An 18,975-nucleotide genomic window follows, 5' to 3' on the forward strand; every position below is an offset into this window, starting at 1 on the left:
AGACATGTTATTTCCTACTGTCAGCGTTATTGGTGCCAGTGTACAAAGCTGGCAGCTCAGTGCTTTGGGGGTAGAATGAGCTCATACCAGGATGCTTTTACACTTTCTAATCACATTAAGTCAACGGGCCACCTGTTGCACTCCGTCTTCCTCTTTGACATTTTTACCTTAAAATATTCGCCGTGTCGTAAACCATGCCCTGAAACGTGTGCTTGTTTTTGTCTTCATGTTGAACTCATCTTCTTATCATCACATACTTGCCAGGACGTGTTGCAAACTCAGACTCAGGTGATGATGTGCAATCTCTTGTGTTTGTGCCTGCAGAGGTGAAGGACTACGAGCCGGCGTACGGCTCTAAAGTGCGAGAGCACCCCTGTGTGGAGAGCATGAAGGACAACGTGCTGAGAGACAGAGGAAGACCTGAGATCCACGACACCTGGCTCAAGCATCAGGTCAGACACACACTGATACTAACCGTCACATGCATACGAACCATTAGTGATTCAATTTGTAGGAATTCCCTTTTTTATATTGTTACACCCACAACAAGCTAGTAGCATAAGGAATGACAATCAAGGAGGGAACGTTAAAGAGTAGTAAGCTTTTATTACGGAAATTTAGCTTTACAATTCATATTCTCCCTTACAAAAAAGAAGTATACTTCAAGTTTATTTTATGAAGAAATAATATAATAATAATATATAGTACTAATATCAATGTACTAACAGTATACTTGCAAGTAAACTACTACTTCAGTACTTCTCGGGACTAAATTGGCCCATTTTTTAGTTTATAAAAGTGTACTTTGAAGTATACTTTAAATGTAAGAGTAGTAAACTTTGAGTACACAACTAGTTTACATCCAAGTTGTATTTTGTACTGCAACTATAATATAAACAATACTACAAGTGAACTTATAGGTATACTGTTAGTTTACTAGTTACTTGTAGCCCATTGCTACTAAATTCTGATAAAAAAAAGTAATACACTTCAAGTTTATTTTATGAAGTATACTTAAGTAAAGTTCAAGTATATTTCCCCCAAGTATACTTTATGTAGTAAGTATACTAAAATCATTGTACTAGTAGTATACTTGTAAGTGTACTACTTCAATACTTCTTAGTTTATAAAAGTAAACTTTTAAGTGTACTTTTAATGTAAGAGTAGTAAACTTTGAGTACACAACTACATCTGAGTTGTATTTTGTACTCCAACTATACTATAGGTATATTGATACTTTACTAGTTTAATACTTGTAGCCCACTTTATAGTTTATGAAATTACACTTAAAAGTATACTCTCAGTAAACTACTAGGTTAAGAGTTTTTACTGCAAGTATACTTGTAAGTTTTCTCAAGTGAACTTCTAGTGGCCAAATATACTTTTCTTTATACTTTCAGTATAAGCCAAGTATACTTGAAGTATAAGTTCATCTCTGATAAGTACATAAAAAGTAATCTGAAAGTAAACTCTCTTATTTTTAAGTTTTAAAAGAAATATACTACTAGCACACTTGAATAAACTTCTTTTTTATAAGAGCCACACCTTAACCTACTCACTGTTTACTCCCCAGCTATACTAACAGGACAGGGGCTGAGTTCCACATCAGCAAACACTGCAATCAATATGTTCTGCACGCTAAGTGGTTTAACCCATTCCAAAGTCGCACGTGATTAATTTCTCTGCAAACAATTAACAACCACATCACACCTTAAGCCCGCCCTGGCTGTCTGACTGGCTGTCTGATTGGGATTCAACCTGAGTTAGATAAGACACGGTGGGGAAGCAGGCAGATTGAAAAACAAAACTAAACAAACAAGGAAAAGAAAGAAAATAAACTAGTCCGCCCCAAGGGCAATGCCCATATCTTTTTGCCCACTACCGACTCACTTGCCAAGGAGGACTACACAGAAAATAACATTTCAGGCTAGACATGCAATTTATAGTAGTAACATGACCACTGATGTTCTTCAGTATATCGTCATGTTGTGTGAATAAATGTGTTTCATTCGCATGAAGGGAACCAGAATGCTCTGGTGTATGATGCTCCTCTGCCAACAGAGGATGTTAGTAGTATAGTATAGGTCATTGATTCTCAAAGTGGGGTCCAGGGACCCCCCAGGGGTCTGTGGCACTCTGTCAGGGGGTAAAAAAAATAATTTGCTAGAAATTATTAAATTGTGCTGTATCATTAAAAAGTACATATTTACAGATGGGGACCATTTGCACCAATAAAACAAGCATATTGTGTCCACTCACGTTAGCTTTGGACCAATAGAAACTCTGATATGATTGTGACACATCTCGTCAACCTGTCATGAATCAGTCACTTCACTCAGGGCGCAAACGAACCGTTCCTGCTGCTGCTTAGCTTAGCTTATTAGCCAGCTCAGTCAGTTCACATCATCAAGTCAAGTGACGCGAAGCCCTAAACTAGCTAAATTGACAAAATATGATGACAGCTATATTGAGCGACAGCGACGGGAGACTAAAATCCATCATGTGTCTTAACGTGATAGCAAATAAAGCCATGAAGCCGGCCAAGCTAAAGCGACATCTGATTACAAAAACAGCCAGAATATCAGGGCAAAACAAAGCGGTGTTAACATGATTCAATTTAAATATGTTTCTGTTTATCACTATCAAACAGGTCTGAAGTATTTAGGTTGAAACGTTTAGAATACAAATAGTTCCAACGGCATATTAGAGTACAAATGGTAGTAAGCATTATGCGTAATCGGTGTTAAGATTATGGGGGGGTCCTTGGGAAATGTTCTCCCCTTTAAGGGTCCCTGGCCCAAAAAAAGTTTGAGAACCCCTGATATAGGTGGTTATGTGTAAATGGTCATATTGCATTAAAAATAACTTTGAGATTGGTTGAAAATATGCCATCTTTACCAAAACAGTTCAGGGAATTCTATTACGTACGTAGTCTCACATCCCTGCTCTCCTCCTCTCTTTACAGGGTGTGGCGGTGATCTGTGCCACCATCATGGAATGCTGGGACCACGACCCAGAGGCCCGGCTCACCGCCCACTGCGTCTCCGAGCGCATCTCCGAGTTGGAGGACGAGATGGACAAACTGTCCAGCCGCAGCTCGTCGGCGGAGAAGATCCTCGCGGAGCTGAAGATCCCGATAGAGGTGGAGATCCCGGAGCAGGAGGTGAAGATCACAGAAATACAGGACGTCATATCCGTGGACTGCTCCGTGAGCGACGAGAAGTGAGAGGAACGCTTCCACATCGTCATGGACTCTGAGGGAGATGTTTTCCAACGAGGGCACTTATTCTGCTTTGATGGGATTGAAGACGGGAAATCTCAGTCAGCAGGGACGTTCAGGAGTTGAGCTCCTGCATCCCAGGACTTTGGATGAGTCACAGACAGTGTCATATCTTATTGTAGCCCAGGAAAAAATGGGGACTCTTGGTGATGCTTTTGGACTTCACCGCTTCTAAAATGTAATAACTTGCCTTAATCAGCTGAAAAGCTAAAGAGCCAACAAGCCAAAGTTAACTGGAAGCTTCCAAAGATGTGCTGAGCGTGGAGTCGATGTTTCTTTAAGAGTCGGGCAGGCTTCTCTCTGAGCAGAAAGGTCACTCCCTTTATGAGAAATAAACAGGGCAATAACTATTTTTAACCCTCTGAGACCCACAATAGACCCGTTTTTGTCTTTTTTAGGGGGGTACAGAGGGTCTTTAGGGGGAGATAGCAGGTCAACAGTAGATGCCACATAGAAGTGGTGAAGTGAAGTGGTAGAACATTATGATAGAAGTATATTATGGCCATTCCCATGCTCATTTATGTCAAGTGGTTGATACCATTTGTTACACAGATTTGGCGCTAAATTTAACAATTTTTTACCACTGGAGAATTGATAAAAATGATCAATAATCCCTCCAAAATACCACATTAAGACACAGAGACCTTGAGGAACACCATATAAAAAGCCATGCTGTGATTTGGTATCAAAAACTTTTGACATTTCAGATTTCTGCAAGAATTGCATTTTTCGGTGATTGGATGGCGAGCACTTCTGTTGTGTAAACTGCTCAGAAACCCCCTTATTGTCAATCTAGCTAGGAAAGGCATCCATCCTCTGAATGCTCTAGGTCTCTAGTTTGTGGCTGTAAAGTTTCATGAGGCTGTGATTTTCCTAGAGGTCACCACAGGTCATTTTATACAGTGAGGTCAAGTTTAAAAAAGAATGGGTCACTACAATGAAATGGCTACAATGGGGACTAACATCATCACACATGAATACAGTTGGACTCATTGGATCCACAAGAGTCTCAGCTTTACAGTGATACACAATTTATATAATTCAAGACTGTTTAGGGACCCCAGTATGCAGAAATATTCAAATATACCATTTTAGAATAGGAGAAAAAAACATATATTGAGGTCAGAGGTCAAGGGACCCCTTTGAAATTGGCCATGACAGTTTTTCCTCGCCAAAATTTGGAGCGTTATTTAGCCTCTTTAGGTTGGTACCAATGGATTCTTTAGGTTCCTCTAGTTTCATATGATATCTGTATCTTCACTCCACCTCTAAAACTGAACCTGCTACAACCTCTGAAAGACAGTAGAGTCAGTCGGGATCGCCCGCGGGTCTCAGAGGTTTTTTTTAAACCAAAGACATTCGATGTGCACTTTACCATGTGATACTTTATACTGCATTACAGATGTTTGTTCATGTAGTCTAACATGTTGGAGTTAAGGGGAGTTTGTGCCTAAACGTGCCTTTCGTGTGTCCGACTTTGAGCCAAAGAGTCAGCAGCCTTAACACTAATGCTGCTGTGGACTCCATCCCCGCCAGCACGAACCCAAACGAATGTGTATGTGTGTGAATGAGTGTGTGTGTGTGTGTGTGTGTGTGTGTGTGTGTGTGTGTGTGTGTGTGTGTGTGTAATTGTGTTGTTTTTACCCAGCTATACTTAAACCTTGTTTGCCAGATAAACAAGCACAATGTACATAGAGACAATAACTGTACATAAGAGACAAATCAACCAAAAAGGGAACGTAATCCTACTACTTATCTTTGAATGCAGAGGTTAAGAGACTTCACAGAGATGTATTTTTTAAAACATTTTGTATGTTTTCTCTCTATATATCAACAGGAAACTGAGGAGTGTGCCAAATATCTTTTACCCTGCCTTATACATACAGTATGTGTCATTTGTAAAATATTGTAAATCCTTTATGAATTAAAGATATTTCTGTATACTGAGATTTTGTTCTTACTCATTCTGTAATTCAGCCAGACCTGGTAGAAAGATACAAACTACTGAAGACTGTGGATCGTCTTTCGCATTCAACACTATTATCGTTTTTGTTCATGTCTTTTTATTCACATAAGAAGTACTTAAAAGTATATTTTAGAGAACTAGCTAAGTGATGAAGTGCTTTCTCTCTGCCACCTTCCTGTGCATTATTTCATCTTTCAAGGGATTTGTCTGAGCTAACACAGAGAGGTCATGTCATTTGGAAAACACAGCAGTCTTATGAAGAACTAGAAGTGCACTCGGAAAGCGCACACCTCCGCCAAGACAGGAGACTTTTGGAGTTATCCTCCAAACGGACAAACCAACAAACAAACCAACAAACCAATGCCGGTGAAAACATAACCTCCTTCCTAGGCCTTCAGCCTCGGCGGAGGTAACTAGGAAAACATTGGGTTACTGTTAGAGATAATAATCCCTCCAGCATGTTCTGGGTCTACTCCGGGGCCTCTTACCAGTTGGACGTGCCCGGAAAACCTCCAAGGGGAGGTGTCCAGGAGGCATCCTGATCAGATGCCCGAACGCGACTGAGCAGCGGCTCTACTGCGAGCTCCCTCCGGATGTCTGAGCTCCTCACCCTATCTCTATGGCTGAGCCCAGCCGCCCAACGGTGGAAGCTCATTTTGGCCGCTTGTATCCGCGATCTCATTCTTTCGGTCACTACCCAAAGCTCATGACCATAGGTGAGGGTTGGAACATAGATGGACCGGTGAATCGAGAGCTTTGCCTTCTGGCTCAGCTCCCTCTTCACCACAACGGTCCGGTACAGCACCTGCATAGCTGCCGACGCCGCACCGAACCGCCTGTCCATCCCCCGCTCCATTTTTCCCTCACTCGTGAACAAGACCCCGAGATACTTAAACTCCCTTGCTTGGGGCAAAGACTCACTCCCAACCCGGAGGGCGCAGTCCACCGTTTTCCGGCAGAGAACCATGACCTCAGACTTGGAGGTACTGACTCTCATCCTGACCGCTTCACACTCGGCTGCAAACCGCCCCAGTGCGTGCTGAAGGTCACAGTCTAATGAAGCCAACAGAACCACATCATCTGCAAAGAGCAGAGACGCGATTCTGAGGTCCCCACAACCGGGCCGGAGAATCATATTTGCTTTTGCACAATAATATAAAACGTAAAAAGAACTGTAAAATGATTTGTTTCAGATTGTTTAAAAGCAGCGGTTATTCCTGCACTTAGGAAGTACGTTTCTTGAGTTTTACTCTGCACTTTTACCAAAGTTGTTTTGTAATGTTTCAGTTGTCTCTTCAGAGCAATCTCGCTGTAACTGTAATTCTTTAAAAGGTTGATAAGGCTTGGTCTTTGGCTGTACTTCTCCATGCATTGTCCAGTTCCTCCGTCTTCATCTGTCTCGCATTAGTTTTGTCCAAGTCGGCTCATTCTTCAGCTCATTTCACTTCTCCCTCATTATTTTCATTCTCTCGTTCAGCCTCTCCTCCCTCCTCTTTTAACCTTCCTTTCCCTTTTTTCTTCATCTGACTCCATCTCATTCCTCTTGTCCGTCTCTTTGGTCTCTGTAGGAATGCCGTAGGAAGTGCACCGCCCCGGCCTGCTGTCCACATACTATAAATGATGCCAGAACCGTTCACTGGTAAGAAATAAAACTTTATTTTAAAACGCTGTGCAGGGTGAGGTCAGGGTGAACACTCAGGCTCACCCTTACAAAAAAAGAAGTATACTTCAAGTTTATTTTTGATGTAAACTTAAGTATAGTTCAAGAATAATCCCAAGTATACTTTATGTAATAAGTATACTAATATCAATGTTCTAGTAGTATACTTGTAAGTATACTACTTCAATACTTATTGGGACAAAATTTACCCACTTTTTAGTTTATAAAAGTAAGTATACTTTAAATGTAAGAGTAGTAAACTTTGAGCACACAACTAGTTTACACCCAAGCTGTATTTCGTACTGCAACTATAATGTGAACTATACTACAAGTGAACTTATAGGTATACTGTTAGTTTGTATACTCGTAGCCCACTTCTTACTTTATGAGTATACTTTAAAGAATACTCTCATTAAACTACTAGTTTAGTTTGTTTTACTGCAAGTATACTTGTAAGTTTTCTTTAAGTTAACTTACTTTGCCAAGTACACTTAGACTTTTCTGTATACTTGTCGGTATAAGCCAAGTATACTTGGACTTTTCTTTATACTTGCCTGACATAAAGTCACTCGCTTGTCAATTCAAAACACTACCATTCGAAATGACACGTCCACGGAGCACGCAGCACCTGGCCGGACACCTGATTGCTTGATTGTTGGCTTATCAATCAGGATGGAAGCACTATATAAAGACCACAGGTGAGTCCCTGATTACAGCAATGGAAGCCAACATTCAGTAGCAGCGAGGGACCTGTTTTCAAAAACATGTATTAGCAATTGAAAAAAACTGTAATTCAAGTTTTCTTTTTTTGTCTCCACAAAGGTTTTTGCTGCATTTATGAACTTTAGAATATGTTCTGTTCTGATTTTCAGTGCAAAATGCCTGACCTTTTACAGTTTTTCTCAATTGTTTAAACACAAACACTCGTATTTGAGACACAATGAGCACAACCTGTAACTCATGTACCAACCACCTGAACCAATTCTGCTAAAATACGAGCACATTTATTGCCTTACACTCAGATTGCAGTTCTAAACCACACTTTTTTTCAAAACACTAGACAAAATTCTCTAACATTTGGCCCAATCTTCATGAATAAAATCTCATGTGTTCACATGGAACACCCTGCCATTCAACATCCATCCATCCATCCATCTGCAACCGCTTATCCCGTTAGGGGTCGCGGGGGGGCTGGAGCCGATCCCAGCCGACATTGGGCGAAGGCGGGGTACACCCTGGACAGGTCGCCAGTCCATCACAGGGCTGACACATAGAGACAGACAACCATTCACACTCACATTCACACCTACGGGCAATTTAGAGTCAACAATTAACCTAACCTGCATGTCTTTGGACAACATGTTAAACTTAAATTCTTTACTATCCACTTTGAATCCTCACATGGACTAACACGTGTTGCACAATGGTTTAATTGGCTATCAGACAGCAGCCATGTTGACATCAGTTGAGGAAATACCAAGCACCGCCCACCAGCCGGAGCACAGCCAATAGGAACGCTCTCTCTCTGAAATGACCTGTAATTGTCCAAAGTCTCCCGTCCCTCCCGTAGATTTTTTAAAGCCTGAAAACAGAGCCATGAGGAGGTGCAGAAGTCTAGTTTTCTCTCAGAACACTTGAATTACAATATGCTGAAAGGTTATTATGGGATTTTTGTCCAATGATGCCAAAAACATTCTGCCTACTGCAGGTTTAAATCCATCACATTTTCTATTCTAATTTATTTTACTCTATTGTATCTCTGTGCATGCTATGAAACTAGCCGTGTGTCTTGGTGGAACAATGAGCAGAACAGATCCACGATACTTTATTTCCCTACCAGGAAACATCTTCACTGGCCCATGAAACAAAGCTGGATTCCTGCAGCAGTTTGGGGAATCTGAGACCATTAGGTCAGGTTTAATATTAATTATTACACCGTTTTGTTGAATACTCGATTCTGATTGGTCAATAACGCTGTTCTATGGTCTTTTATTTCTCTATAACAGACCGTTGCTATGGGCGCAGTTCTGATGTCGGACCGTTTTCGTGTCAAATTATTGATTTCTTCAGTAAGTAGCCGTGTAATAAGCGGGATAATGTACAGCCAGCGGGTTGTGAAATAAACCTCAACGTCGGGGTGCGGCATCGCCCTGTCGGGGTTTATTTCACAACAATGACCAGCTCACTGTACATTATACCTTACTTGTGCATGATCATCTGCCATATTTCATTCCCGATATTTTAACCACGCAAGAGGCCAGAGATACCGAATTGATTTCCCATTCGGTATAGAAGTGTATAGTGATCAAGGAGCAGAGTGCTCAGGATCAATTGAGGGGATACCCATCCTGTGTGTGTGTGTGTGTGTGTGTGTGTGTGTGTGTGTGTGTGGTGCAGACATTCCTCTGCAGACCAGAGTTTATACCATAGAAATGTAATGACAGGCCTTCTGGGCCTGCGGACCAGCGCTGGTATAGGGAGCAGGGAACACAGGGTACCACATCACATGTTCTCTCTCTCTCTCTCTCTCTCTCTCTCTCTCTCTCTCTCTCTCTCTCTCACTCACATATACATTATATTCACTGCCCTTCCTCTCTCATTCCCCTCTTCCTCCTCCTCCTCTCTGGCTCGCTCTTGTTCTTTCCATCCTAAAGCCCCAGCCTTCCTCCTGGCCGTCTTTGTTGGTGTATTCCTGGCATCACTGACTCTCCTCAGGGGCAAACATCCTGTGTCCAGAATTAACTCTCTTCCATTCTTTTATAGGCCTCAGTAGTGCTGAGGAGTGTTTTGTATATATTCCAGAGGCTCTTCCCAGCGGTTGACGGTTAAAAAAGCACATAAAAGCAACACATTTGGCACAGATGTAGGTTTATATGTTATAAAAAAAGATGTAGACATCGGGGTGCTGCAAGTCTTTCAAAATAGCCACAAAATATGCGCTTATTATTCCTAAATGTGGCTGATTTGTATGACTCTTAATGATTTCCAATGTGATTTCAAGATGATTAGATCAGATTATCAGAAGGTCACATGCGTGTTTTTTGTCCTCTTTATTTTTTAAGGTGCTTTTTCAAAACTTTTAACCTGAGAAAAACGTGAAATAAAAGGAGAATGGTCACTCAAGGGAAAACAAACTTCACCCCCTCGCCTTCATGACAGAATGACAACCAATACAACTTTAAAATGGCAAGATTTTCAGCTTTCCATCGGTGCATTTCTCTTTTCATTAGTTGTACAATTGCCAGAGATATCGCTGCATAAAGTTCAGGATTGCCGGTAACCTCTAGTCCCAGGTCGCATGAGAACTTTTTAGTTTAGTTTTAGTTTTTTTCAGGTTCATACAACAATGTTTTACTTTTGCAACGGCCTTCATTTAAGAGCAAGGGAGCTGATATTTGTCTGGTCTCTAACCTGTGACCAAGCCCTATTGGTTGAACTTATAAAGTAACTAAGATCAGCCTCCTGTCGGAATAGCTCACAGGGTCAAAGAGACACACAAGCTAATCCACCACGGTAATGTGCCGACTCCAGTAGGATTTTATATTTTTGTTTTATTTATTTTTTTAATACACAATAGCACTTTTGTTTATATATATTTTAGTTTTTTTTAAAGAAACAATGTACATAGTTGTATAACATAGAAAATGGTGGCCGGTTTACGGCATGATACAAGAACTGAGGAGGCGGTTTACTGGGGGCAAAATGTCTGCCACGACCCTCAGGGGCCAAATTTGCAGCGCCCCGATATCTATATCTTTTCATAACATATAAATCTGTACCAAATGTGTTGCTTTTATCACAAAATGCACAGCAGCTATGAATATTTCAGCTTATCTGCCCCACTATTATTTCCAGGTGTGATGCACCTGTCTGTCACACAGTGGATGTGGGATTACAGCTTCATTTTCCCTCCCGGTGTTTAGCAAATGTAACACAGGGAACCAAAGAGAATGTGGGCACATCCAAGTTGGATTAGTGTCTCCCTTCAGGGTGTAATCACAGCGGTATTATTTCAATGCGGTCTGCAGGGAAACACATGTTCTCTGTTCTTAAATGACTTCCAATAGTTTCGCCAACAGCTGAATAGTGTTGAGAGAAAGAACACGTCCGCCCTCTAGCGGACAAAACACACACAACAGTCAGACTCATTTCAGTGGAAAGTGTTGCCTCAGTGTTTTAGTCAGTGAATACTGTTCAAAAGGAGCCTGTTGTTTGACATATTACATGTATTCAGAATCAGAATCACCTTTATTGGCCAAGTATGTGTGCACATATTTTTTTTTTTTTTGCATGTCTCTTAATGTACTTACAGGAATACAATAAACAGTTAAGAACAAGGACAACAAAGCTGGACAAACAGAGGTGAGGAATATACTGTTATGTGCACATAGTGAAAAAATAGGTGTATATATAAATATTAAATAAATATATCTAAAAAGCACCATTTTTTTTGCAACAAATATTGAATATCAAGCTACAAGACAGGCAAGTGGTAATGTTTGGATAGAAAGTGGCTTGTAGCCTCATAGAGCTGGACACAGATTGATTATCCCGTGATGATTTCACATATTACGTTGCTGTACACATGAATGTGTTCACATACCTGACAATATAACGCCAGAACTTTATCTCCTCTCTCTAGTTCTTCTAAATACATCTGCCACGATGAAGGTTCTCTTCCTAAAAACACAACTTAAAGGGGACATATCATGACAAACTCACTTGTTCAGTGCTTGTGCTCATCCATCTGGGTATCTGGAGTGCCTACCAACCCACAAACAAACAGTCAGTTTATTGCAGACCACCTATAGATCACTGGTTCCCAACCTGGGGGTCCCGACCCCCACTAGGGGTCGCCAAAGCTTCACCGGGGTCTCTTTCTTGATTTTTTTTTCTTTTTATATAGCATCACAGCATTTTTAAATATTTTTATCAACATTTTTAAATATGTATCTCAGCATTCCATTAATTTATGTGAAGAAAACAAAATGAAATTGTTATTTTTAAAGTGTGGATTATTATTTAAGATATAAACAGGATAAAAGCAAGGTGAAGACCTGAACACAGGTATATTCAGATAGATGGGATGAGAAAAATAAAGGGATTTTTGAACATTAGCATGTAAACATGTTCTAGTAGAAACCCAAAATGCAAATATGAACCTGAAAATGAGCAGGATATGTCCCCTTTAACACCCACTTTACAAGATTTCATTTGAGAAGCTAAATCACCAATAACCTTTTATACTGCTATAACAGCCTCCACTCTTCTGGGAGGCCTGTCTACAGTAATTCAGAGCGTATAGCTGCAGGATTTAGCTCCTGTTCAGCCAAAAGAGTGTTAGCGAGGTTGGCCTCAGATGTCTGGCACGGACTTTTGGCCAAAGAATATTTCTGTGGACTCAACAAGTCACTGGAGACTTGCTCCGAGCCAGCACTGATATGTCTTTCATGAAAAGGTAGTACGGATCATCTAGACCAGGTAAAAAATCTTTTTCTGGCCAGTTATCAGGCCAAGTTTCTCTCTCTTTCATGCTCTCCTCGGCTTCTGTGGCAAGCTCAGCGCCCCTCTCCTCCTTCCACAGCCTCTCGTTTTCCACCTTGAGCTCCATGTAGGTGCGGGAGAATGTGTGGAAGATAGACGTGGAAGGGAAAGACAAGATGAGGATCCCCGATAAGATGCTGATCAGCGCCGCCAGTTGGCCGGGGACGCTGCGGGGCACCATGTCGCCATAGCCCACCGTGGTCACCGAGATGATGGACCACCAGTACGACGCCGGGATGCTGCTAAAGCTGAGATGGGGGGACCTGGCGGCGTTGGGAGCCAGCTCGCTCTCAGCCAGGTGTACCAGAGGGGAGAAGAGCGTCACGGCGACGCACACGAAGAGAAGCAGCAGGCCGAAGTCCGTCATACTCCGCTGGATGGTCAGCCCCAAGGTCTGCAGGCCCAGAGAGTGGCGGGCCAGCCTCATCACATACAGGATGCGCAAGGCCCTCATCACACGCAGAACCAGACCCAGTTTGTCCAGGGTGTTCTTCCCTGCACTGGCCACGACGTCCTGAACAGACTCGTCCCTGAGCTCCACAAACAGCGAGACGTAGTAGGGCAAGATGGCAGCGGCGTCGATTATGTTCAGAGTGCCACGAGCAAACTCCAGCTTGCTGTGCGCGTGGAAAAAACGCACTAGAAACTCTAAGGAGAACCAAGCGACACAAACGGACTCCACCACAAACAAGTCGCGGCACTTTTGGGAGCATTTACCCTGTGGAGACAACAAAAGACAAAGACACTGGGTGAGTTTTACAGGCCTACCAATGAGGTGAGGTTTCAGTAAAAAGGTTTATTATAGTGCTAAAGTATACCATACTAATGGTTTCGCATGTTTCAGTCCCATAACTCTTATTTTAAGTTATTTTAGTACGGTATGTAAATCAACTTGTTGTGATTTACTTGAGATACTGTACATTACAATGAACAATTTGTAAGCCTCTTGAGGCATATTTGTGATTTGTGATATTGGGCTGTATAAATAAAATTGACTTTTGTCGTTTTCCAAGTAGTGTTATCACAGTCAAAGTAATGTCAGTGTGTGTCGATAAATTTGCAAGCAGAAGCTATTATTTTAAACGCTAATATTTGAGAAACAGCTGCCTGACATCCACTTTTTAAGTACAATAAATTCACTGATTTTACACTTTTACACAAACTTTCTCATTTTACAGCTAAACAGTGCACCACAAGATGTTTATGAAAACATTTGAGGAGAGAAATAGTCAGTGACAGAATATTGATTCATATTTGATCAGCGCTGCCTAGTTTGACCGTTTGGCCGGAGTTTACGAGTGATTGACAGCTGCTCAGAGACGGCAAGGCTCCAGCTCGGCTCTGATTGGTTGTTTTCCTCCGGTCTGTGAAATCTTGCAGATGCCGTTAGGAGCACCAGAGGACACAGAGGAACATGATTTTTTTCAGATTACCTGTCTCAAGCACTACTGTCAGGATATAGTGATCGTTTTATAAAAATAACTTTTAAAATCATATTTGCTCCATTTAAAGCTGCAGTGGGTAGAATTGGAGCAAATTTGATTAAAAAACGTTTTTAACAAGACTGATTACAGTAATCAACAACTGATAGAATGTGCTTGGAAGAGGTTGGTAGTTTCTCTGTATTTTCACTTGAATCTCAATAAAGTACACAGCATGGCTTCGGTTCATACGTACCGTGGCTTCTTCCTGTTGTTGGTCTGACAGCGAGCTGATGCACAGGCTGAACACGGTGACCACCACCATGATGACAGACAGGAGGGCAAACACTTTCCCTGCTAACCCTGATTGAGGGTTCTCCACCGCTTCTCCCAGCATGTGGAACAGGCTTCCCTCTGCCACCGGAACCCTCAGCGCCCTCCTTCTCCGCCGCCACTTGTCCTCCCTGCGCTGGTGCTCGGCCACCTCCTCCACAGAGCAGATGACCCGGTGGCGGCAGCAGGGTTCCATCTGTCCTACATCGATGCCCCAGTACAGCAGCTCGCCGTGCAGCGCCACGTTGCAGACCTCCTCCAGTAAACGCAACTTCCCTTTTGCCAGGAAGTTGACGACGGCCCGAAAGGCTAAAGGGTCACGGTCAAAGAAGAACTCGTGTCGCATCTCGTCGTAGTCGTCACAGAACTCTGCTATCTCCCTCAGGGTGGTGCAGAAGCGCAGGCGACTCAGGCGGCTCTGGGGGAAATCCTCCAGGGTGCTCCAAGGGAAGGCGTACCGAATGCCCCCCACGTTGACGAGGGCCTGCTGGGAGGGGTCGAGGTACCGGCACGACGCCGCTGGCCCGCAGAGCAGCTGAACTCGCTGGAAGTACAAACCTTTGACTGTGGCGGAGTCTGTGGCGGTGAAGACGTGGCCGTAACTGTCTTCACTGCTCAAGGAGTTGTCATCAAACCCAGCGCCGATCCTGGCCATGGTGGTAGTTTGGTATTTAGGACAGAAGAACTGCTCTGTAGTTACAGTGTTGAGTCTGATTGGAGATTTGAAGAAAAAACTGAAATTAAGGGATATATTGGTAATTCCAACCCGGTCTCATGGGAAGGCGTATAAATACCACAACGTTAGGCAGACATTCTGCGTGTCATGAGGACGCATATAGCCTTTTTGCTAGTCATTTGTACGCCACGCAAACATCCGCAGTTAGGTTCAGGCAAGAAAAAACACTTAGTTAGGGAAAGGGAAAACCTCATGGTTGGGCTTAAAATAATTACGTAAACTACGTAAAACAACAGAAACAACATAACACAACTACAGAAAACACATCGTAACCTACAAAACAAAGCACTGGTAACAATGCTATCAAACACAGGTCTCCTGTATAAGTATCACATGCATGTTAAAAAATAACAGGACACTTTTTAAGGGCAAATAACAAAAACATGCTTTTTATTATTAAAACGTAATGCAACGTAAGTGCAAATGTGTATTTGTTGAGAATAATTGATGTTTTTAAACTTTTTTAGTGCAAATAACTAAAAAACAAAACACAAACTACCCTCAACCGTCATTAACAGTCATGAAATAGCTCCAAACATGCTCCTCTTTCTTCAGCCATCATGTGTCTGTCGGAGTAACTAGTCCAGGTGCACGACGCGAAAAAAAAAATTGGCAAACAGTGTGGCTAATCAAATAAATATGAAATATCACAGAAATGCCAAAATACACTGGAAGGTGGCTATAAAGCATGTAAACATGTTCTAGTAGAAACATAAACTACAAGTAAAGTTTAAGTAAATTATGTTCACCTCAGAAGCAGACACAAAGAACAGTCACTGTATGAGACTTTCACCATTTAACTTAATAATCAAAATAACAATTCATCCAACAACTCATATTTTTTGTAGCAAGAAGTAAGTATCTACCTTGGCAGCTTTGTTTTGCTTAACCACTGTCAGTTCATATTTGGAGGCTTAAGACTAATATTTTAGTCTCCATACAGTATCATTCATGACAAAAAAGTGACTAGTGTGCTGTATTTAATAAAGGTTCTGTAACTCACCTTATATTGGTGTTAGGGTATACAAATGACGTTCAGAAGAATCCAAATCCTCCTGTTGTCTATTTAAGGAAAGTATGATGTGTAGTAATAGCAACCAAATGTGTCGTCATACTTGCAGAGTTCTGAAGTTGAAGTGAAAAAGTGAATGGAACTCTCCCATCTGTCCATCAATCCTTTCCTCCCTTCCTCTCCTAACTCCAGAGTTTAGGTGACTAATGGACGACCCTGGTCATTCTGAAAACAATCAGGACACTTTGTGTCCAGTTTGGTATAAAAACATCATCCATTAACTTTGTCACACTCAAAGCTTTTAGCTTTAATGCATCAAAAGCCTGACAGACAATGTTGTACCACTGACTCCTCCACAGGGGGAGGGATTAATGAGATTAATATCAAGAGGATAAAGAGACAGACACACACATGTAACAGAGTACGTATCACACAAGATATACCAAAAGCACACAGATTGTGCATTTGGTAACTGTAATGGAAAAATATACATGTCGGGTTGTACTTGTTTGTGATAAAAAAATCATCATTTGCAGATATTGTATACACCAATAGGGTATTATGACAAACATTTTCAATACTATTGAGACTATGTTTCTTCATTTAACTATTTTTACTCTAACTACAGTAGATCTCCCAATGTTCCTCTGATGGTAGAGAAGACTGGATAAAGTATTCATAATAGGGCTGTCAATTGATTAAAATATTCATTCGCGATTTATCGCGTGATTGTCCATAGTTAATTGCTATTAATCGCAAATTTATCACACATTTTTATCTGTTCAGAATGTACCTTAAATGGAGATTTGTCAAGTATTTAATACTCTTATCAACATAGGAGTGGACAAATATACTGCTTACTGCAAATGTATGTATGTTTATTGGAAATCAATTAACAACACAAAACAATGACAAATATTGTCCAGAAACCCTCACAGGTACTGCATTTAGCATAAAACAATATGCTCAAATCACAACATGGCAAACTGCAGCCCAACAGACAACAACAGCTGTCAGTGTGTCAGTGTGCTGACTTGACTATGACTTGCCCCAAACTGCATGTGGTTATCATAAAGTGGGCATGTCTGTAAAGGGGAGACTCGTGGGTACCCATACAACCCATTTTCATTCACATATCTTGAGGTCAGAGGTCAAGGGACCCCTTTGAAAATGGCCATGTCAGTTTTTCCTCACCAAAATTTAGCGCAAGTTTGGAGCGTTATTTAACCTCCCTCACTACAAGCTAGTATGACTTGGAATTAAAAAATCGCAAATTCGTTAATGCATTTAAGAAATTAGTGGCGTTAAAACAAATTTGTGTTAACGCATTATTATCGTGTAACTTTGATAGCCCTAATTCATAACATCAGCACATGTGTCACAGTGAGATGCAGTTGTTCGAATCACTTGATCCAGTATTGCACGTTTATTTATTATTATGGGTTTTATCATGTGTGTACATATATTTCCTATGTTGTTTTTTTATTGATTTTGTGGTGTTGCATGTTTGCCAGTTTTATTATTGCATGGGTTTTTATATTTCATATCTGGTTTTACTGATTTGTTTGTAATTTGGATCAAGTTGATGAACTGATGAAAACAGCTGTGACGAACTGCTTCACACACCCCTGACAGCTCCGGATTGGCAGACAGAGACGCTGTGCTTCTTTCAAGTTGATTGTGGATAGGTGTGCAGGGGGTCGGCAAAAGGGAGAGAATCGGCCAGACACGAGGAAACGAGGACGCGGAGCTTGACACGCGAGTCAGGAGCGTGAGCTGCTGTTTTGTGTGCCCCGCCCACTGAGGTTCCTCCTTCTCTCCACAGCGTCAACGACGGATGAGGGTCCAGCAGAGCTGCAGGGCCGGAGCAGAGGAGCCGACGGCCTCAGGATCCCCCTTCCCCTCATGATAAACTGAGGTCAAACTGAGTCAAGAAACTTGGGATTCTTGAAAGGCGCTATATAAATCCAAGTTACTATTATTATTATTATGAAACACTCCCTTTTCTTTGAACTGTTTATTGCCTAGTGTGCCATTGGACTTTAGCACCCCCATTTTAAAGACATTTATTGTAGTTGTATCTCTTGCCACATCCCTGTTTTATCTGATTTTATGTATCTGTTTTATTGTGATAGCTTAGCACTTTAAATAAATCATTTAAACTGTTTATGGTGCTTCAGGTCCTTCTTAACAGTGGAAACACTTTTCATTGCTGGTATTTAAATAAGAACCTCACACTTTTGTGACATTTTATTTTGGCGTTATCGGCAGGATACCAGCTCCACTGTTAAGAAATGGACGCAGCCCAGCAGAGTAAGGCTAATGTACCCATAACTGCACAGTTTGTTATGCCATGGTTTATGGGGGCTGCTTGGATCCTGAAAAAGTCCTTTAGTGGTGAAAAAGGAAAATTTACAGAATGGAGGGCTCAAATGGAGGCCATGCTGAGGGCACAAGCTTGGGCCTTGGAACAAGAGCTGCAAGATGGGGAAGACGCCATCTTGACCCAGAGGGTCACCCTCCCAGCTCGATCGAGCATAACTACAGCAAATGTGGTGCAAATAAAGGACCAGATACAGGCTGAACTCCAATAGGAACTGATTGGAGAGATGAGAAAGGAGATCATAGAACAGATGAAAGCCCTGTCTGCTAACCTAATGGAGGAGGTGAGGACACAATTCTCAACCAGGGAGTTACCTCCAACCCCTACAACCCAACCCAGGGACCGTCATACACTACAAGCCCCCCAGGTGAGACAACGGCAAACGGGCACCATGGCACCAGTCTACCAGTGGGACGCACAGGGCCAACCCATCTGTCGGGGTTGTGGTGCAGCCGGACATGTTCAGCGCCGGTGGCCCGCCGACCATCAGGGTCTCAGGATTTTTAATCTCCCCTACAGCTGAGGGCCAAGCAGTGGTGGCAGTCACCCAGGATAAGGATCCCACATCACAACCTAAGCCTGCCTTGGTCGGTGAGTGTCTTGATGTTGTTGTTAAAATGAATGGATGCTCTGTACCTTT

The 18,975-nt window shown here is 42.0% G+C and overlaps 2 protein-coding genes across 3 annotated transcripts in view; one reads left to right on the forward strand and one right to left on the reverse strand.

Moving 5' to 3' along the window:
- The window catches only part of tgfbr2b (transforming growth factor beta receptor 2b), a 233,139-nt gene that overhangs the window by 41,723 nt on the left and 172,441 nt on the right, over positions 1–18,975 (forward strand). The window contains exons 9-10 of one of the 2 annotated variants that reach the window (XR_012596364.1): positions 325–452; positions 2,966–3,749. Coding sequence is in view for 1 of the 2 variants with exons in the window: in XM_074654504.1 (XP_074510605.1) it covers positions 325–452; positions 2,966–3,226 (389 nt within the window). In the remaining variant the exon portion in view is untranslated. Of the gene's footprint in view, positions 1–324; positions 453–2,965; positions 5,228–18,975 lie in introns of those variants that run through there. The other variant, XM_074654504.1, reaches the window with a different exon arrangement.
- LOC141779612 (voltage-gated potassium channel regulatory subunit KCNG4-like) lies at positions 10,310–16,263 on the reverse strand. Its single transcript, XM_074654505.1, has 4 exons — positions 15,944–16,263; positions 14,128–14,914; positions 11,734–13,168; positions 10,310–11,580 (listed from the first exon to the last, which is right to left on the reverse strand). The coding sequence occupies exons 2-3, from the start codon at positions 14,857–14,859 to the stop codon at positions 12,308–12,310; spliced, it is 1,593 nt and encodes a 530-aa protein (XP_074510606.1). The 5' UTR covers positions 14,860–14,914; positions 15,944–16,263; the 3' UTR covers positions 10,310–11,580; positions 11,734–12,307.

Source organism: Sebastes fasciatus, chromosome 12 (assembly GCF_043250625.1).
Source record: "Sebastes fasciatus isolate fSebFas1 chromosome 12, fSebFas1.pri, whole genome shotgun sequence".
NCBI lineage: Eukaryota > Metazoa > Chordata > Actinopteri > Perciformes > Sebastidae > Sebastes > Sebastes fasciatus.